We start from the raw sequence: 21,222 nt of genomic DNA on the forward strand, positions 1-21,222 counted from the left end.
AGTATCACCACAGCTGGATGTTACGTCATATGAATGCGAAACACCCCTGGAATGATATCTTACTCGGACCCTAGCCGATAAAAAGAGAAAAAGTGATGAATGAGATGTCAAAGTCACAAGCGACGGGAGACACTAGTGGTTACAACAAATGATGAGGATGACAATTAACCACTACTTTATGTTTGCGACAAATATAAGAGGGGTTTCAAAAGCAATACATGGCTAACACGTCATAAGTGCGTGAGTATTTAGAAAGTGGACCAGAAAGATGAGAAGGTGAACAACACCCATGGAGCAGTTACCCGACTAGAAACCACCACCAAAAGTGGATTGAAGCCTGGCTCAATAAATAGAGCACTTCTCAACTCAGACTCGTTACACACAACAAAACTTGAGCTTTATGGCAAGAAAGAGAATAATAGACCGAGCATGATACGCCAGCAAATGAGATGGCAGTGAGCGATCAGAGATAAGAGCCCAAAAACAAACGACAAAAAGGCTCAATGGCAAACAGATAACCCACGTAGAGAGTTTGCATGTGGAAGGCGTAAGAACTCCTACATATCATTGTGTACACTAGTATGACATACCAGGACACACCGCACAAAAATGCAATCACTTTCAAGAGAATGTGTGAGAAAGGCCCTTTAAATCACGCTGCTGGCCCCTTTTTTACAGCAATGCCAACTCTGGTCGAAGGTTTGTGCACACACGAAATATCTAACAATGCTCCTCCAAGCACCACATGGGCAGTCACGTACATCTGATAGGGGAAATGAACTAAAAGAGAAATGTAAAAAAAACATCAGCTCACCTGTTAAAGTGTTCGGCTTTGAGTAAACTAAGGTCTGAGCATGAAGTAGACAGTCCGAAAGGCGAAGATATAGATATTTTAGCATTAAACTTACCAACTTCTTAAGGGCACTCTTCGTTACGACGGTAAATCCGGCTTCCACCGTAGACACGAAGAAATTGATAACCCAACTGCGAATGAAGAAAGAAAGGTTACTCACGCTAAACATCCATCGACTCCGTGCGACACACTTGGATGACAGCCAGTGAGATTTTCCTCAACTGATGGAAAACAGTATCTGAAGGGGGGTTTCCTCAACAAGGCACCGTTAGCCAGGCCCCAGCGGAGGAAGCGAGTGGCGGGCCTTGAGGATGGAGAACATATCGGTGGAGAAAGTGGCCACACCGCAAGTCTATATGGATTAGTTGAGGTGCGAGCAGATTAAATGCACATTGGAAAAAAAAAACGCAACTTTCTGACTGTTGTGCATAGATGCGTGTTTTATGTGAAAAAGCGCCGCAGATGGCGTTGTAACGCCGTCTTTACAAAATAAAGCGCAATAACATGCGTTTTACGCAAAAAATACTCCGAAGTCGCGCAGCAAATCACGGGTTTACCGCTCACGGTGACTCACGTGGTGGAGGAGCAGAACCCCCCCCCCGAAGTAGGAAGTGAGTGTTGTTTCAGTAGTGCCACAAGTGATAGGCACGACAGACCGATATTATATTCATTATTTAAACTAATGCTACTGGGTTAAAGAAAAAGGGAGGTAGGAGAAAGAGATTGAGAGGTGCATTGAAACTCCCGCAGGAAACCAGCCACTGGAAACACCAGGAGGTCAGAGGTGCGCTGCCACATGCAAGGCGAAGGAACCTGCGCAGATGGGGAAGGAAATAACGAGGCAACACACAATCGAACTTGATCACAGTCCTAAGTGAAAAAAAAACAAAAAAGCTCGCGTACTTTTTAACACAGTTACCACAACCGTAACAGCCGTTGTTAACTTCCTGAGAATGCCCTTATCCCTGTTCAATTTGGCCACAATCCATGATGGTGATGGGCTGACGTGTGGCACCTGACTGGCTGCCGTTGGTTTCAACCTTCTCAATGACTTCGTATCCCTTCGTTACTTGTCCAAAAACAACATGTTTCCCATCCAACCAGGGAGTTGCAGCTGTGCAGATGAAGAATTGCGATCCATTTGTGTTGCGGCCTGCATTTGCCATGGAGAGCGTCCCGGGACCAAAGTGCTTCCCAGCGCGGCCCGCGAAGGACTCATCGGGAAATTTCAATCCGTATATTGACTCTCCACCCGTACCGTTACCGCTCGTGAAGTCTCCTCCCTGACACATGAACTGAGGGATGACGCGATGGAACTTGCTTCCCTTGTACGACAATGCCTTGCCAGATCGTCCCAGGCCCTTTTCACCTGTACATAATGCACGGAAATTCTCCGCCGTTTTCGGTACCACATCCTTGAAGAGCTCCATTTCTACCCTTCCAGCCTTCTGGGAGCCAATGGAAATATCAAAATACACAAGTGGGTTGCTTGGATTGACAGGATAGAACGGTATCTTCCTCTGAGCTGCAAAAAAGGTGCGCGACAACATGTGTGCGGCAGGAACTAATTCTACAGCAGTGAACTTATGGGTTGTCCTTTGACCGGATGACTTGAATGAAGGAGCAACGAAAGCGCAAATATATGTACTTTTCTTTGGGGGGGGGGGGGTGGCAGTTAGTCTCGCACAACAGTTAGCACCCGATTCCAACGCAAGTATTGACATAAACACGAGAAGGTAAACCCTTCGCGTGGCAACGCCGGTGCACAAACACTGGAAATGCATTTAACAAAAGCCGAGGGCAACCACAAGGTAACGATGCTGCTACCTCGCAGTGTAAAGGAGGAAGGGAGAGTCACCGACAGTGGGACTTTTCTATTAGTATGCGCTATCCCTTGTGGATGGCAAAATAATGACGCGGTAGACCCTGTTGTTGCCTCCCCAAAATAACTGACGCATAATTCCTGACGCTGCACAAAGTTTGACTTGGGCACGCTACATCACAGCCTGGGAAGAAAGCGAGATGCCAGACAGACGTTCTTAAAGTGCATTTTCTGCGCGACTTACTTTACTTTTGCTGAAGGGAAATGGGGCATTGTCGCTTCATGTACAGAGCATGTGCCCTTGTATTTTTTTTTTTAAAGCGTGTTTCCACGAGTTTTGGTGAGAGCATGTTGCTAGAGTAGTGTTGAAAGACGGGATTGGCCTACAACTTGAAATGCATGACAGAATAACGAGCACCACCCTTCCTGGAGAACAGATCATAAAAATAGTCTTCACAACTTTGTTCGGGTGCGTGCGGAAAAAGAGTCTCGAACATTGGGCCATTTCGTTCAGCCATCTATTCCCATCATAGGGACTCCGCCAGTGGCTATTCATATTAGAGGTGTGAGCACTTTGGATTGGATTTCCCTTAGTACGGCCGTTACACCGCGGAGCCTGACCACCGCACTAGAGGCAGTTTCCGTGGAAAACTGTTTATTGCATCTTTCCTCTCTCGGTCCAACCCACTTTGAATTGAATGACCGTCGCACCATACCTCCATTTTTCTTCCAATTCCCAGCTTAATTTCAACATTGCAGCACGTTCAGTGAGTTCCTTCCACCGCAATCAGCTTATCCCAGCCGTTCAGCGTACCAGCACCAAGATTTGAAAAGCTTTGTGAGCTTAATTTGCCACGCACCGGTGCTACCAACGTGAGTTTCTACAAGTGCTTGCTACCATTCGAGAAGAATTACTTCAGTTATTCGGAGGTTTACACACAACGTACAAACCTTGATAAACGTTAGAGAAGATGATTCTCCAAAAGAAAGAGCGCAGTCATGAGTCACATTGCGAAGTCCCCGAAACAAGAACCGCACAGCGTGAATGCGCTAAACAGTGTGGTGAATCGCCGAACGGTGCCGAGTACAGCACCAGCGTAGCGCACAAGGTGTTCATATCTGCCTCACAATATTGAGACTAAATTTGCACAGCGACAAGAATCGACACCAGACGGCTCAATTCGGTAAGTGTACCACAATCATAGACGGTATGGTTATTTCCTAGAAGGAACTGCACGGTCGGACCAGCTGTCGCTTCTTCTAACCCTAACTCAAGTCCACGTGGGATGCCTTGCGGCTTGCTTTCCACTTCTTGCACGGTTTGGCCAGTTGCCTCCTCAACAACAACCTCCAGCTCACGTAGCTTCAAGGTTGCAGCAACAAAGGAAGACCGCCAGTGTTTTTCAGAAACAGTACAAGGCATCGTGGAGTAACCATCGATCTTGCACTTCGAGGCAGCAGCTTCGTAGCTCTGTTTGCTTCTGTAACTGTTACCATCTGCCCCTTTTGATGCAGTGGGCTTCACTTCGTCCCACATTCGCACGAGGTTGTTCATATCACGGGATGAGGGTCCACGTGTGCTGTTGGCGCCCGACTCGACAGTAGCATCGCAAGTAATCTCCTCCTTTAATTTGTGGTCAGGTGGTTCAATAGGAGATACGCTCCTGTCACAATTTTGGCTGAATGGAAGGTGATGGTTTTCATCAGGATTCCTGCAGTGAGTACTCAATACTGTGCTCAAACCCCTCGCACTTTTCGCTGCTTCTGACTTTACTTCCTCGGCCAATTCCATTGCTCTCCTTCCTAGTGATTTGTTGCCCTCAACCATTTTGGAGAGTTGATCGACTCTCTCCTGAACCTTTTCGATGTGCTCCTTGAGACGGCACAATGCTCTTGCAGCTGGGAGTTTAAGGTCATTGCGATACCTATATCCAGTGTCGGCTGCCGGCTGCTGGTCATCTAAAGCCATCACGGCCATTGTGAGGCACAGTTTAACAAAAGCGGGAACCACTAACGCGGCTCCGTACCCCAACGTGTTGAGTATTTCTCTGCTATCAGAAGGTGATGCCATGCATAAAGCCCCTTTCTCTTTGCAGTCGGAGGGAGAATACTATGGGTACAAAAACAGCGTGACGAGTGTGGCAGCCGAGATAAGAAGCATTGAATTTTAGCGCTTGACTGGACATTATTATTATTATTATTTCCACAGTAACCCCTTACATCATTCCATGAACGCCAAAACCCCAAGGAAGGCGTTTCTACATGGGTTGGACCTGTTATCGACATCTGCCAAGGGCCATGCACACAAAAAACAATGTAAGGATGGTGTTGACCTTAAGCCAGCTCACCAGCAGGTTGATGACCTCTGACTGGTTGCTTTCCCCCTCCTGACAAAGAAACCCGCTGATATATCTGGTGAGTAAATACTGGTACTCAAATACAGAGCCGAATCTGATCACTCATACACACGCTGCAGTGCGAGGGACAACACGCCACTTATATGTAGGTGCAACAATCATATCGATATTGGAAACGCAGACGCATAATCGTGAGCACCGTGTGGTTCACAGACTACACCACCGTCGCGGGCAAGTGGGGCGAAAAATTACTCCTGCTACGAAAACACATGGAAAACTCACAAAAAATGACGAGAATCAACTGGTACACGAGACACTAAAATCCCGTTGAGAAACCAACGTATTTTACACCGTCGTTGATCTTGCCATTTTTTCCCCTGCGTAATCAACGGACATTATGCGGCTTCCGAACAATGAAGAAACCGCTAGGTCAAGTGAGGAAAAGCGACCACTCCATGGTGTGCGAACACGAGTAATACGTTTAAAAGACATTCTAAAGATGTTCCTGTACGCTGGTGCAACCACTGAATGGCACCCCCCAGAAACGACCAACACAAGTAAGCGCAACACGCTAGGTTAAACACAATGATGTATCTAGAGGTGGACAAAACGACGTTTACTTACCAGAACCGGCGAGGCTCGTATCTCTCTTCACCACTGTGTCGAGTGACTCACAGACCACGTCTTTGAAATACAGACGGTAAGTCCCAAAATACATATAACATCTTCCGTTGACAATTCTCAGTATAACAGCTGCATCGGCGGTACATCTGAGAGTTTTTTTTTTCGTAACTCAGAAGGGAGCCACCGAAGCAACAGTATAAGCATTGTATAGAATACGGTGAACACCGAATAGACAATTCACTACAGGGGAAAAAATATATTGTGAACACACCTTCGGGTGTACAATATGTAGTGGGAATCCAACCGAAAGGACAAACATTAACATATCATCCTCCCTTGTAAGCACAATGAAGCTACCAAATAAAGTGTTGACTAACCACTGAGAAAACTAACGGGTAATTCGCAGCCGCAAACCGTTCACATTTATTTTCAGACATTTACATCTTACCGACAGTCCCTTTTCTAATTAGTAAACGGTGCACTCATAACGTCACTCACTTTCCCTCCCTGTGCTATCGAAGGATGCTCTGTTCCCCCTTTGTTTCAGCGACTGACGGCTGCAGCGATAAAGCATTACAAGCTCTTCAAAGACATGAAGAAATCGTTATCGTAGTCATTCGACTTGCACATCAATGCACATGTTGGGCGTGTTTCCTCCTTTACGCAGAGATGTTGTTTATAGTTTCGAAGTGACACTCTTTTGCTGTGCACAGCCGAAGTGACTACATCATATTTGCTGCATATAACGAACTGGATTATTCGTGCATTTGGTTCAATTGTCACTGCTATTCGACCAATAGCCAAGCAACATACAGGAGTCTATGCGTTCTATGGATTACTCAGGACGCATATGCACATATATTTGTGACCGATATGGACAAAACATCGTACTGGCATTAGCAATACGGATTGTTCTTGAGGTGCAGACCCCTTTTCGTCAGGTTTGACCTTGTGTCGCCGCCATGTACAGTTATTATCTCCTTTGGGAGACAGAAGCCTCCCTTTCATTGGCACTGAGCTTCGCATAAAAAAAAAAGGTTTAGTCGGTGCGTATTGATGCTTCAAATGTACTACAGTATATCATTAATCACCGCGAATACAGGAACCGTTCGTAACTTGCATTTCCAAATGCCCACGTTCGACAATTCGGACCATCTGAGTCATCTTGTTGACAGTCCTTTTTATTTTGCAGATACGCGAAGTATGCTAGTGTAGAAAACACCGTTGCAAAATGTAATATTTCTTAACAGACCGATTTCAGCACGCGTGACAATCCTGCATGCGTGAGTTCAAATTCCGTTGGCGCAACCACCGGATGTTTGGATCAAGCTGTGTTCAGTAGCTACCGCGAAGAGACGACAACTTTTTTCTTGTGAGATCGAAAGCTTCCAGCAGCCACCAGCCCCTGGTCGGTCACTCGTTCTCAGGGGAAGAAAATCCCAAGTATAGCAGGGACTGTCTGCTAGAGAAGAAGGAATTTCCCTCAAATAAACACACCTGAAGCATATCGTACTCCAACGGGATATGTACCATCAGGCCACAGGTTCACACTTGAGGTAGGAAACCATCAATGCCACCAATTACTTGGTGGGAGTTCAGTGTGAAGCGAAACAAAATCGACTGCATTCGTACCGCATCACCGCCTAGACAGTGAAAGTTACGACATACCTGCTTGTTATTCTTCGTATACTTCTGCTTCTTTTCCAGAGGCCGCACTATTCTAACGGGCCCACTTTCAGAAGTTCTGCACCAATGATGCACTATTACCTTCCTTCCAGTACACCGAACCCTTCAAAGTCTTTTCCATATGCATATACCACCACATGCGGTGATGAAGCGTTGTACAGCACATCCAAACCCAGCTGATCCCGACATACAACACACCACCTTGGGACCAATGCGTGCGGAAAATCCTGAGTGCTTGAGCCACTCTTTGATACAAGTCAGCTCCACCTAAGGAATCTTCGTTGGTCACTTTTACGATTGCCCGCTCGGCGCGCAGCGCCTGGCCCTCCATGAAAAATAGGAGGACACGTGGACGCATATACTTTCCACTTCGCTGTAAAGGTCCGCTGCCCAGCCATTTGTGCTACCACCAATGAATCACCTGCTGCCGCTACATGCGTACCATGCTCTTGGTTTTCAAGGGGTGCACAGCGGCAGGGAGCGTTGCTCGAATCCGTCCTGTGTGACGTTAACTCCACAAGCGCAACCGGCGAGGGCCTTGCTATTTCAGGGCAGCCTCATTTCAGTATCAATCACGCTTCACTCCCTCACGGTAGACATCCAGCGGCTGTTCGTAAACTTCGCTTCGCCCATCAGATAAAACTCCCCCCTCTTTCCCATTCAGCGCCCACTAACTCCGCGATATCGCAGCCAGCACATCTGCCCTCCTCAGCGCTGGATATTTCACAATATTGCAACCCGGGGCTGACCCCTACGGTGCCCCTTTCCCTCTTTCCAAACCCTCGGTAGCGCACCCCCCTACTGTTTTTTCCATAGCAGCAGTCAAACGCCAGAATGTTTTATACCGCATTCGCCTCAGTCATTTGCCACCGCGGACGGGGCCTGCGGAGAATATCTCCACTCCCATTGGTCAGACCACATGTCAATATCTTCACAATTTCCCAGCGTACGCCGCTGCAGCGTATGCAACAGAAAAAAAAACTTTTGCAGGGCCCCGACTAACTTTCACACAAGGGGTTGGGGCATAACATTGTGTTGGGCAGCCTCAGCTCGGACTGACAGCCCGATGCGATTAGAGCCACCAAAAGCTCGAAAATACGGATTCCGTGACTAACGTAAGGGCAACCCGGACACCTCTGGTGCTTAACCGGTCCCCTCCCGGCGACCGGAATGACAAAGGTGGCATGTCAGTCCTTTGCAGCTGAATTCAGCATTGGTTGATTCCGACGTCGGTGGCAAAACAGCGCTCTCCACATAAATAATTTATCCATCTCCCGATCTGCGTCGGAAATGTAGGGGGCTGGACAGCGTTACCACACTGAGCCGACCGTAATTACAAAGGAGCACTTCGTATGGGTTCCCACTGGCATCGATCGGCATTTCCGATTTTGTTTTGTTCTTCATGTGCTGCCAGGGGACTGGCGACGGCGTTCGCCCCCGGTGAATATGGCTGCTGCGCCGTACGGCCGGCGAGCCGGCGATATTGAAGGGGCTTCTGCGGGGCCACCATGAGGTCACTCACGTTTTTTTTTTTTAAATGGGGAAGAAACCGAATTACTCACTTCAGTTTCAGTACTTCTGTTTCCCGCTTTCTGCAAGATGGGACGCTATGCCCAAGACCTGTGGCTCCAAGGTATCGCGTAGGGGCTTTTGGCTAGGGATGCGATTAGAAGAAGTACGGGAGCCGGACTTGGTGCGAAAGGATTCTCACGGGATCGCGTTGAATACTGCCCCGTCACCGACCATCGAACCGCCGTTCACCACTTGCTTTTTTCTTTTTCCCCATGGATGTCAGGGTCCCTGCAGCGCATGAGTTTGTGACTGTGTGTGTGTCTGTGTCGCTCACGTCTAATGGTGTGGAGTCAACGGGATGACCTTCACGATTACTTCAATATCTCTGTCTGGGCTTTAATGTAAGTTTTTTCCCTGTTGAGCTGCTTACCAAAGACGGCGCATACGATTGTGGCGTCTTTGCTAACGCAAGACATTTCTGAAAGGTGGGTTCTTGGCACTTCTTGCGCGACCGCAACTTGATCCTTACGAAGTTGATTTTTTTTTTTCCAGCCGCTGCATTCAATGGCGTCTGAGCGGCTTAGTTACGGAGCGGATAAGTGATGGTGGTGAACATTTGGGCCATTGGCCGTTGCTGCACAACTTTATTTGCACACTGAGAGTTGCCCAACGCATTATGCCCGCACTGGCACGCAATGAGACCATGTGGGATTGAAGAAAACGACAACAACAAAAACGCCGAAGTTCCCCTCTCTGGTGTAACATGGTTTAACATGAGTTGATTAGTGTCCCGGAGGATTTACAGTTATAACGATATTGTGGTGCTTACCTTTCCTCCAGAGCAAACTCGACAAAAACTGTTCATGTTTGGGTCTCTGTGACGTGGATGGAGTGTTCGTAAGCATATGGAAGCTGATGAAAAGGCTGTTGACAATATCAACGGTGACGTGACACTTTGTGTGAGCAGAAAGGAATTCCAATTTAAACTAAAACCAGGCCAACCAAACGATTTCTGGGGCCCGCACGGGTGATTGTTGACACTAAAGGCGGAATCAGTCGGGCGCTAAAGGATATATATTTTCTTTTTACCGAAGGTCTGTAAGAAATGATGGGGCAGAAACGAGGTACACTGCTACCGTGCACACATTTAACCAGTTGACGCCAAGATAACTAAATGATGTCATAAAGTTTCTGCATGATAGCCTGTAATGTGTTGTGTGGAAACGACTCACTACGGATGCACAATCGTAAGCAACACTCGGTTCTTTATCGGAGGTTAAGCTGTGCTGCATATACATATGAATTGGTTACATGCTAGCTTATGCGGTTATTTTCCTATTTTTTGAGGACCAATATAAAAATGAAAAGACCACTCAGGGGATGACCGTGTCTGCGTGAGCCGTTGCGGGTTATCAGAGGCTTGGAAGCAATTTACCATGTTATCGGCGTGTGGTATCGCGTACACATGTGTATAAATGAGCTGTATGCAAGTGGAGCTATACCGAAACAGAAGTCTGAAAGATATTGTGAATCACTTTCCCCCCTTTGATATTGTGTGGTTGATCTACGTGAGTCTGAGGATACTTGGGATTTCAGTGCTGCCATTGTAAAAGTTTGGATTGTCAGCAGCTTTTAAATGAATGCTGAAAAAACAGAGGGTATGGTGGGTACGTGACATGCTGCAAACTTGTGTTTGTGACGGTAGGGAGAGTGGTGCACACTGACAGGTGACATCAACGTGTTCACATCAACTCTCCAACTCGATACGTTGCTCGCGTTGTGAAGGGATGCTTCTCACATGAAGTGACGGGGTAATTGTTAGACAAAAGGGAGGTGATGACTCCATTTCGGTATGTTTTTTCTTTTGGACGCAAACTGATCAACCAATAAGAATGACACGCGCACATTCTTCTGAAGCAGAAGCTTCAGTGGCAAGTTGGTTTCCATCCCCCAATGATAGAATGGGGCGCCCTCCGAAGACACACTGCTGTTTTTTTAAACAGTATGCCGATCTAAGCGCGCACTGCAGGTACATGATGTGCTGAATAAAGGTTCAAGTTTCATTAGAAAAAAAGATCAATACTAGCAAAAAAAGTGGCTTCAGCAACGCTGACAACTATGATGTTTTAGAAAGCAGCGGCATGGTCGGTGAAACGGACTACAGCGCACGACACGTAGATGCGTGGAAAAGGTAAGACCGGAAATTAGTCGTTTTCTGTTAAAACACCCCCCTTTTGTGTGTTAGCAGCGGACGCAAAACCATCTATTCGGGTGCGAGACGTAGTGAGCCGACAAACAGGTTTCCACTCGGTATGCCCCAAGAGCAGGATTTTTTTTTCGATTTCTTACAAGAAACTCCCACAATGAGACATGCCGCGTGCCGTTAGCTGCTGATAAGAATTGTATTAATCCCGATTAGAATTCTGGATCTGCTGTATGAGAGTCCGAATCGTGTTCTCCAGTATCTCACGTGTTAATGAGAGAGAGATTTGTATACCGGAACCCTATGAATATATGTGTGAATGTGTATGTGTGTATTAATGTGCTACAGCAGTGTACAAACCTATGGAAGTCTCATGGTGAAAATGTGAACGGACAAGAACAGACACCGGTGGTGTTGTTGCTGCTTCCTGCATCAATACATCTTTGACTTGACCTAACAGGAGACGGACACTGGAAAGTTGGAGCATGCTGTGGAATCGTAAGGGGCTTTGCACCGCAGCGGAAGAACACATGAAAGGGTCCGATGTATTATATTTCATACAAAAACCTACGGATTTTTTTTGGAGGATATGCTGTGACACCCTTTCTAAGGTGAGGAGGAGGAGGAAGTAGTAGCAACAAGCGGCACAACACCAGCACGCGCAGGAACCAGTTATCACTCATTTTTATGTATTATTACTTGCGTATGACCGCACTGACCAGCCGCTGAGGAAAGACTGTTGCAAAGTGTTCGATAACTTTGGTTTCCTTGTGAGGTGAATGAGACATTATTTGCTTTGCCTACCATTCGAAAGCAAAATAATGTTTAGGTGAGTGTATGCATGCACCGTGGCATCCCAGCTTCTGATATCGTCTCCTTGCCTATCTGTACCAAACGTCGACGCACGTGAAACCACCGCTGAAGGGGGATACGGGTGATCTACATTAAGGTGATGATGAAACGACTCTCCCCCCGTGCAGTTGCTGTTCTCGGGGAGTGGCGCTGGTAATGTATTCGATAGAATCTATTTATCAGAAACCGATGCGTTGCCAACCATAAACACTCAGCGCTCCCCCAAAAAGAGGGAGTGAAGTCGGCAAGAATCTCAGTGTTGTTGCCTTGGGGTGAAGCCATTAGAATAATCAACCCTAACCCTCATGCTCTCCAAATCTGGGGGATGAGGTGTGTGGTTGAAAAGGGATTCTAGCTGACTGGATGCACAAAGTCATGTTGTTCCACCAAATGTAACGAACACACGCGCACTCGTTCATTTATTTGCTAACAGCATCTAATAGGTCTTTTAGTACATACAAAGTCTTCAGGCAGTTCGATTTAGACATATATGTACATGTTGCGCACTTACCAGTTTGTAAAGAGTGGGCTGCCACCAATTTTGAAAGATTGTTGACTCTTAAAACCAAAGACTGGGAAGTGTTGTTCCACTACTTGACAAGTCTGACACCGCACTCGTAGGACGATAGTGTCTTTTTTAACACTGCGAGGTAGCAGCATCGTTACCTTGTGGTTGCCCTCGGCTTTTGTTAAATGCATTTCCAGTGTTTGTGCACCGGCGTTGCCACGCGAAGGGTTTACCTTCTCGTGTTTATGTCAATACTTGCGTTGGAATCGGGTGCTAACTGTTGTGCGAGACTAACTGCCACCCCCCCCAAAGAAAAGTACATATATTTGCGCTTTCGTTGCTCCTTCATTCAAGTCATCCGGTCAAAGGACAACCCATAAGTTCACTGCTGTAGAATTAGTTCCTACCGCACACATGTTGTCGCGCACCTTTTTTGCAGCTCAGAGGAAGATACCGTTCTATCCTGTCAATCCAAGCAACCCACTTGTGTATTTTGATATTTCCATTGGCTCCCAGAAGGCTGGAAGGGTAGAAATGGAGCTCTTCAAGGATGTGGTACCGAAAACGGCGGAGAATTTCCGTGCATTATGTACAGGTGAAAAGGGCCTGGGACGATCTGGCAAGGCATTGTCGTACAAGGGAAGCAAGTTCCATCGCGTCATCCCTCAGTTCATGTGTCAGGGAGGAGACTTCACGAGCGGTAACGGTACGGGTGGAGAGTCAATATACGGATTGAAATTTCCCGATGAGTCCTTCGCGGGCCGCGCTGGGAAGCACTTTGGTCCCGGGACGCTCTCCATGGCAAATGCAGGCCGCAACACAAATGGATCGCAATTCTTCATCTGCACAGCTGCAACTCCCTGGTTGGATGGGAAACATGTTGTTTTTGGACAAGTAACGAAGGGATACGAAGTCATTGAGAAGGTTGAAACCAACGGCAGCCAGTCAGGTGCCACACGTCAGCCCATCACCATCATGGATTGTGGCCAAATTGAACAGGGATAAGGGCATTCTCAGGAAGTTAACAACGGCTGTTACGGTTGTGGTAACTGTGTTAAAAAGTACGCGAGCTTTTTTGTTTTTTTTTCACTTAGGACTGTGATCAAGTTCGATTGTGTGTTGCCTCGTTATTTCCTTCCCCATCTGCGCAGGTTCCTTCGCCTTGCATGTGGCAGCGCACCTCTGACCTCCTGGTGTTTCCAGTGGCTGGTTTCCTGCGGGAGTTTCAATGCACCTCTCAATCTCTTTCTCCTACCTCCCTTTTTCTTTAACCCAGTAGCATTAGTTTAAATAATGAATATAATATCGGTCTGTCGTGCCTATCACTTGTGGCACTACTGAAACAACACTCACTTCCTACTTCGGGGGGGGGGGGGTTCTGCTCCTCCACCACGTGAGTCACCGTGAGCGGTAAACCCGTAATTTGCTGCGCGACTTCGGTGTGTGGTTTCGGTGCGTTAACATGTAACAGTAACATGCTAGTGAGTTAGAGTCGGAGGATACCCATTCCTTTGCTTACACATGGATGACACGTTGTGGGGAAAGTTAGGCATGCATTCGTGGTAGGATTACGTCAGTCACTTCTTCCTGCAGTAAAGCTGTAGTCCCCGGAGAAAAGGGGTACGTATTGTTTGGGGGTGCGTTTGTGTGTCATTCCGTGAGTTGGGGCGATGCAGTTGTGCGGTCTTGCAGTCAATACTGGTTTGTTGAGGTTTGCCCTCCTCATGAATTGTTGTTTTGTATTCTGTTTACAGTTGACGACTGCAGGCCAGCCGTTTGTTGATGGCATGCGCACTACCCAAATGGGGGTACAACTGAGAATTGCTGCTGCAGCGTCTCACTTTAACGCTGGTGTTGCCTGACCTTATCGACCGCGTTAATACCTTTGTTTTTCTTTTACAACCTACTGCACCACAAGTTTAGTTTGCGAAGTGTTTCTTTCTACGAGTTATGCTTGTCGGGGTGCTTGTTTTGTACATCCTGTGCGCACCGCTCGCTGCTGTCGGAAGCATTGCAAAGTACAGTAAGACTGTCGTGACCAAAAGGCGGCTGAGAGGCGACGATGACACGTGGACGCGATATAAACCCACACCACCAGGGGCGCAACGTCTATTTGATAGTTTAGATGAAAATACGCCCCTTCCCAAACTTCCCATTAAAACTCCGTTCTTCAGTTACGACAGTGTCGAATGGTACGTTTCTCCTTATGGGTTCCTCACCCTCACGGCGGTTCCCATGTGCAACTCGTTCTGCAGGGAGGGTTTGGATTCACCACTCACTGGCAGCTATCGGTTTGCCCGAAGGAATATTTCTGAGGGCGGTGACTGGCCGTTAATTGGGCTATTTGTTGCTGACCTTGATGTAACGAATTTGGCAGGGGATGCAGGCGTATACTATTACACACTGGATGGTGAAGAAAACCCCACGAAGGTGATCGTGGAATATAGAGACATCCCCGTCCTGAATTGCCATGCTGACGGCAACGAACTACTGACCGCACAGGTTGAAATTTCAACCGATGGAGTTATTGTAGCACGCTATGAAAAGGTTCCAAGATGCCGAGGCTCCGTGGGCATCGTGTTGTCGAAGAGCCAGCGAGATATCGTACAGTTTAGGCAACGCGAAATGGGTCTCGTCGCGGTACAGTATACTCCCGTTCCTGATACCTGTGGAGAGCGGAACGAAGGATCATGTTCTGAGACGTGTACGTGGTGTGCAGCAACAAGTAGCTGCATGTCGGCGCCACTTGCAGGTGAAATATGCCCGAGAGTGTCTTCGAATAGTTCGTTAAATCATAACCACTATTACACCGTTACCGCAAAGACGGAATCAGGGAGCACCCAAGGAGGCCAGTCAGGGGGTGAGCCACTGGATACCACCGGTAGCAGTGTGAAAGTTCCCCTTCGTTTTGAGTTTCCTTTCTTCACAAAGGGTGTGGGGAAGCACAAAATAAATAGTGTGTATATACTCTCATCTGGAGTTGTTTCGCTACTCTCCAACAAGCAAGACTGTGGTCCACTGAAGAATGTGTGCAGCAACGGAAATTACAGCTATGCCATCATGCCATTTGTTACGTCTCAAACATGGGGCAATTCAAACGCGGTGGTTTTGAGAAGAGAAAGCGAATCCATTACCATTTTCATAACGACTAGATCCTTCGGTGAGCTATACCACACGTACACGTATTGGTTGCGCCTTGAAAAGAGCGGTGCTATCACGTTTCACTATCTGGCGTCTACTGTAGCAGGGTCGAGAGAAGCTTTGAGTGGGTTTTTCGCGTTCCCCCCACCGATGATTGGAGTCGCTCGTTACGGTATGGGCGATAATGCAAGCATGATCGTTCCTTCCGCAGTGGCACGTCCAGGCACCACTGTGCGCTTCGAACCCCGGAATGAGCACGACGACTGTGGAATCAACGGGAGGTATGAAAATGGAGGGTGTGTGTGTTCAGAAGGATTCCAAGGTAACTTCTGCGATGATTGCACTTCAGGTCATTATGGACCCAGGTGTACCAAATGCCCCAACTGCCAGAATGGGGGTGTATGCGACAGTGGCCGAGGTGGATCGGGCCGTTGCAAGTGCGCATCCTCTTTTGGTGGGAAAAACTGCGAAAAGAATTGCGGGAACAAGGGTTGCGTGAACTGCAATTCTGTGGGGGGCTACTGTGACTGCGGCGTCTGCCGCTGCCATGAGGATAGTGGATGGAGTGGTCCGGACTGTACCACCTTTGAAGATCCGTGCCTGAAATTCTCCCTTCAGGGTTGCGATGCCTGCATGAGTCAAGAAGAACACGGCTGTGCGTTTTGTGCTGATGGCGCGTGCTATTCTACGAAATTGGAGGGAACCTCGCTTAGCCATGCGTGTTCTTACAAGGCTGAGACCCGTGATGCTCCAATCTGTCAAAAAGTCCTGCAGATTGCGCAGTCCGGCACTGACTTTGGCTATATAATATTTTTCGTCTTATGCTTGAGCGCTATTTCACTCGCTGTCATCATATCCCTTCTATCGCGCTACCTGATGTATGCGCGGAGAGTGGTTAATGTCCACGTTGCCGCAGCTGCGGGAGGCGCTCCCGACTACGTTCCTGTTCGACGGGAGCGAGAAGTTGTGCAGGCTGGTTTTGTACCAGTGAACTTACCCAAGGGTAAAAAGTACGTTTTGGGTGTCCCACTGAAGCAGATATCGCTTCACAAACTGTATAAGGAACAGCAGAATGAAGGGTTCCCTAACAAGGAATGACATCCACCCCTGGGTGCGCCGTTCCCAGAAGATGCTGAGGGCAGCGGTTCCCCACCAAAATCAGCTATATAAATTTCCCGCTGTGTAAGCGGCGCCCTCCCTATTGCCATATATTAAATTAATCTTGCTTTTGCGATGTGACAGCAACAGCTGATGTCGCGTGAGGCCCCAGCGTGGAAGAGAGAGTTGAACAACTTATCACTTAGAGGGGTGCCTTAGGTCTTGGAATCGGCGTATGGGATCGGCTAGCATATAAAAAGCCACTTGAATACCCTGTGTGTGTGTTTGGTGGTTATCACTTGGAGTCGTTGCTATGACCCCGGCGTTGGAAGTAGTTGCCTTCTTCCCGTTTGTATTATTGGCATAATGTTGTATATAGCGTTAAGGAAGATAGTACAGAAGCGACTGTGGTCTGAGTGGTGTCCGATGTAACTTTGGACGTCCGTGGTACCGACCCTTGCACACATCCAGTTGTCTGCGTATAACTGTGTGTCAAAGGGTTGCGGCACCCGGCTGCGCCTTGCTCCTGTGCACTTTCCGTAGTTTTATTCGGTTTGTCAGGAAAAATGATTGACGGAGGGGCTGCACCGCGGCCGGATAACCATCACATTCAATGTGAGTCTCCCACACAACTTCTCAGGACAACTCAGAAGGCCCATTCCATAAGGTGGCATTTGTCTAAGATCAGCGCGTATAACCGAATCACAGGAGGTTATGAATCGAGTGATTTTGAGTCACTTGGTTTTCTGGTCACGGTCGTGACGTCAGCTTGTTCTGCTCTGGCGGTCTTAGGAAATGAACTAGCCCTAAAGCGTCGTGCCTGCTGTGGGATGCATATCGCACCCCCGCAAGTTCCCACGCCGCAGATACGTTAAGATCTATTTTACGAGGGTATTCAGTTTGCTGAGCGGTGGTGGCTACTGCGATTGTGGCCAAGTCTGCATGACCTCCGGGGAGCTTCGATAACAGCAGGACCGTGCCTGGCGGACAGCGTCTCGAGCACCTTCTGAAGGGGCCTTGTCAAATTCCTAAAACAGGGATATGTGAGTTGGGTTGTTTCTTATTAATGTGGCGGCCGCCGTTTCTTGCCGTGACAGGGTTTTGATGGGATTCTGTTTTCCGATGGAAAGGAGCATTACCGTTGCTGGCTCATAGGTGCAGTGACTCACCAAAACGAATAGGTACGACTAAAGGAGGCGAAGCGGGAAGGCTGAATGTCGTTGACATTTTTTTGAGTTCCAGTACTTGGTGGCGTCAGAGTCTTTGAGTTTCCCCGTTTGGAGGAAAATGTGAGCACTGTGGCAGTGTGTCAAGTTAGGTGGCGAATTTTCTTAGCATTTCCGACTCCTTTGTGTGTAAATGATGCTTTAGGTGTGGAAAGGAGTGTATGCCTCTTCAACGCTCGGTGTTGTTGGCGACAACATTGGAGGTTGAACTGCAAGGGTCATACATACAGTGAAGCTTTGCCACCAATGGAGCCATCAGTGCCGCAGTGCCGCGCTGTTTGCCCGCACCCCCTTGGGTATGAGGTTTGTGCAAAAGTGCAGGTGGATGCGGCTCGCGTAAGAAAAAAACAGCCATGCACCTTTCCTATCAGACGAAAACAAAGGGTGTAACCTCAGATACCGTGGATAGAGTAATATGAAGGGGAACTCACGAGGCTGCGTTAGTACTTTTGTTGCATGGTACCTTCTACCGTAACCCCAACTTTGTCTTGCTGTGATTTCTCCGCTTCTAATCCTGACAAGGCCCGTACATTGAAATATAGGAAATATGGACAGCAACGTCACTTACGCCGCACAACTTGAGAGCGCTGCAGAGGAGGTAGCCGAGGCGAAACAGTACCTCATAAAACTTGACAGGAGGCAGCACCAACTGAAGGAGGCGAGTCGAGCCCTAAAGAAAACACCAGTGTTGGGCGACGTTTGGCTGCTGTGCAGTGGGGGCGTCTTTGTGCGTTCTGAGTTGAAATACGAAGACACTCTGCGTTACTTGTCGTGGAAAATGGGCGCTGGTGAGCGAGACATTGAGGATTGTCGTGACGCTCTTAAGAGGAAGGTGGCATACTTGGCGGAGCTGGAGGGCCCCGATAACGCAATAGCAAAGCTGTACGAGGGCTTTGAACTGACCCCAGTGAATTAGTACCAATACGTTGCCTCCTTTTGAGACTTTTAAATTCCCTTATACACAACAAAATTGAGTAAGGGTATGCCTTGCGAACGTGCGTATTCCCGTGTTGCATTCAGGATTTTTCCTTGAGAGCGTCATCCAATCTTCTTTGCTCAATTCTCCCCGTAGCAACTCAAAGGGCCCATGAACACGGAGGACTCCTCCCTGTTTACCCTAAAATTTCTTTCTGTTAGGGCGGTTATTCATAGTTTGAGGTATCTTTGTTCGCGGGACGCTAGCGTGAGGTTTGTTGTGTCCGTCGCCGGAGGTTCGCCAGAGGTACGCTTGACAAGGGTGGGAGTTCCAGACTACAGTTACACCGAAGTTGTTCTGAGAGCTGGAGACGCAGGGAAGAAGTGGAAAGAGGTTCAGCTCCACGACTCTAATGACGAAGATGTATTCTCATTTGTGATTCATGGACCGCTGCTTCTTCGCACCCTCCAGATGTTCGAACGGAGCAAACCCGTAAAGCTGGGGTTGTGCAGCGACTTGACAAGTATCTTTTTGTACTCCGATGGGTACGAACGCTGGGTGCGGCTTGGTGTTTTCCACGACCTTGGACCGATGCTCAACGTCAGGCAGCCAATATCCGCTTTACATCGCGTCGCCGACCTTCAAGCGTTCTGCCATATTGCGCGGTTTGTTAGGAATTCTCAGGATGGCACATGCGTTGTGGTTCTGGGTTTCGATAACATGAACTCCTTTATAGAGCTAAGGACAACAGAGGCTATGGTGTCCGTCCTTCTTGATGGTGAGACTCTTCGGCGCCGTTATGAGGGCAGGGCGGGGAAAGAGGAAGTGACTGCGTTTGCTGAATATGCATCCCGTGTGGCCGATGATGCCGTTCTTAGCGTTGGTTTTGGCACGGATGGATTGGCCGTGTTTCAGCTGAAATGGGGCGGCCCTCCGGCGCATTGTGAGGAATCATCTGCGTATTTGTATTTTTGTGCTATCTGAGTAACTTGCGCATGTAAATGTTCTTCCATTTGAGTTAGATGAAAATGCTTAAAGTAGTGTAAACATACTCGTATTCATGACTTTCCCCTTTCCTCTATCTTTTTGAATGACCCCTAAGTGAAAATGTCTCTAGGGAGTGCGCTTGCGCCAACCCACAATGTATTGGTATGCCATTCGCCAGAGCTACCGCCGCAGCAAGTGCGTTGTGTAGCTGAATGCTACGGTGTAGTGTTGGATATTTCCTCGTACCACCTCGTTGACAACACCGATCTTGTTAGCATCGTACAATATCGCGATCCAGAGAGCGTCGTGCTGTGCTACGAGTCTCTGAAAGCTCACATGTCGCAAAAGGGGTCTCCAGTCAAGAAGGTTGCCTGGGTCCATGCGAAGGCCACATCAGAGATATTACATAAGTCGTATATTCGGTGCCCGTATAAGGAGGAAGATACAGCTCCGACCAACCATGCACACGGGTTTTTAGTGGCCTACCTTGGCGAGTTGGAAGACACCGTTCGCTCTCAGTTTCTTTGCTCGGTGAAAGCCGACACAAATGCGGTGGACTTCTTCGTGGATACAGAATATAAAGGGAGGTGTTTTCTCCACTATCCTACTGTTGAGGCAGCTGAGGAGACACGTCGCGGCTTTTCCATGTGTCATCCCAGCTTGAGGAGGGCAATCCACCACTGTGACGAGGCTGATTATTTTAATGCGAGGAAGAAACAACTGCAAGTGGACAGATGACGTTTTTTTTTGATCATTGCCCAGAATTTGCTACTCTGGCGGTGAGTTTAGTTTGACACATTTTTATTTTAGCACTGTGGGTGGTAGTCTGGTCCTTTCTGTTGGTACTATTACTGGGAGGGGGAAGGGGGCTAGCGGTGATGAACATTGGGTTCTATATTTATCGACCCTATCAAGCAATACGCGTAATGCGGCACAAGAGCAAGTCGTTAGCCACACTGTTTGTTTTCTCCACTATTTCGCGGACGTCGCAGGTCGCCGGCAGCAGCTTTTTTTTTTTTTGGCTTCTGGTGGATATTACCGCTTGCGCGGTGTCCTTTGTGTTTTTTTCGTTGATGGTTTTCGACGCTGTTAGCTGCGGTGCTGCAGGTGCTACCTGTCTTTCCCCCACCTGAACCATTACACATCCAGTGGTTTATGAGCGCTTTACTTGGGTGCATTTGTACACGTTAGTTCGGGCTCATGTGTGAGTTAGGTGGGAATATTCTTTGCATTCAAGAACCCACACAACCCGTTTGAGACTTTGACCCCGAAATTCTTGTTTAACGTCGTTTCGTGACATGTTCTCTTTGGCAGCTCGTAGCTTGAGGATTTCATTGCGTATCGGAGGAGATGTCCCCGTGGTTCCCATAATTTCACTTTTGTCAAAGAAAAGGTGTTTCACCACCTAAAACATCATATTTGCCATTATTGGATCTG

The 21,222-nt window shown here is 47.9% G+C and overlaps 7 protein-coding genes across 7 annotated transcripts, besides 1 other annotated feature; 5 read left to right on the forward strand and 2 right to left on the reverse strand.

The window, feature by feature from the left end:
- Window positions 1-21,222: part of a sequence feature (sequence corresponds to BAC RPCI93-27H14) that runs on past both edges of the window.
- Window positions 1,813-2,637, reverse strand: Tb927.2.1560 (cyclophilin type peptidyl-prolyl cis-trans isomerase precursor, putative; the record flags this gene model as incomplete). The annotated part of the gene is made up of 1 exon (XM_946410.1): window positions 1,813-2,637. The coding sequence occupies one exon, from the start codon at window positions 2,635-2,637 to the stop codon at window positions 1,813-1,815; it is 825 nt and encodes a 274-aa protein (XP_951503.1).
- Tb927.2.1600 (hypothetical protein) lies at window positions 3,814-4,746 on the reverse strand (the record flags this gene model as incomplete). Its single annotated transcript, XM_946411.1, has 1 exon — window positions 3,814-4,746. One exon carries the CDS (start codon window positions 4,744-4,746, stop codon window positions 3,814-3,816), a length of 933 nt encoding a protein of 310 aa, XP_951504.1.
- Window positions 12,832-13,422, forward strand: Tb927.2.1680 (cyclophilin-type peptidyl-prolyl cis-trans isomerase, putative; the record flags this gene model as incomplete). Its single annotated transcript, XM_946412.1, has 1 exon — window positions 12,832-13,422. The coding sequence occupies one exon, from the start codon at window positions 12,832-12,834 to the stop codon at window positions 13,420-13,422; it is 591 nt and encodes a 196-aa protein (XP_951505.1).
- On the forward strand, window positions 14,368-16,656 carry Tb927.2.1700 (hypothetical protein, conserved; the record flags this gene model as incomplete). The annotated part of the gene is made up of 1 exon (XM_946413.1): window positions 14,368-16,656. The coding sequence occupies one exon, from the start codon at window positions 14,368-14,370 to the stop codon at window positions 16,654-16,656; it is 2,289 nt and encodes a 762-aa protein (XP_951506.1).
- On the forward strand, window positions 18,430-18,798 carry Tb927.2.1720 (hypothetical protein, conserved; the record flags this gene model as incomplete). The annotated part of the gene is made up of 1 exon (XM_946414.1): window positions 18,430-18,798. One exon carries the CDS (start codon window positions 18,430-18,432, stop codon window positions 18,796-18,798), a length of 369 nt encoding a protein of 122 aa, XP_951507.1.
- Window positions 18,970-19,782, forward strand: Tb927.2.1730 (hypothetical protein, conserved; the record flags this gene model as incomplete). Its single annotated transcript, XM_946415.1, has 1 exon — window positions 18,970-19,782. One exon carries the CDS (start codon window positions 18,970-18,972, stop codon window positions 19,780-19,782), a length of 813 nt encoding a protein of 270 aa, XP_951508.1.
- On the forward strand, window positions 19,906-20,523 carry Tb927.2.1740 (hypothetical protein, conserved; the record flags this gene model as incomplete). Its single annotated transcript, XM_946416.1, has 1 exon — window positions 19,906-20,523. The coding sequence occupies one exon, from the start codon at window positions 19,906-19,908 to the stop codon at window positions 20,521-20,523; it is 618 nt and encodes a 205-aa protein (XP_951509.1).

This window comes from Trypanosoma brucei, chromosome 2, assembly GCF_000002445.2.
Source record: "Trypanosoma brucei brucei TREU927 chromosome 2, complete sequence".
Lineage (NCBI taxonomy): Eukaryota > Euglenozoa > Kinetoplastea > Trypanosomatida > Trypanosomatidae > Trypanosoma > Trypanosoma brucei.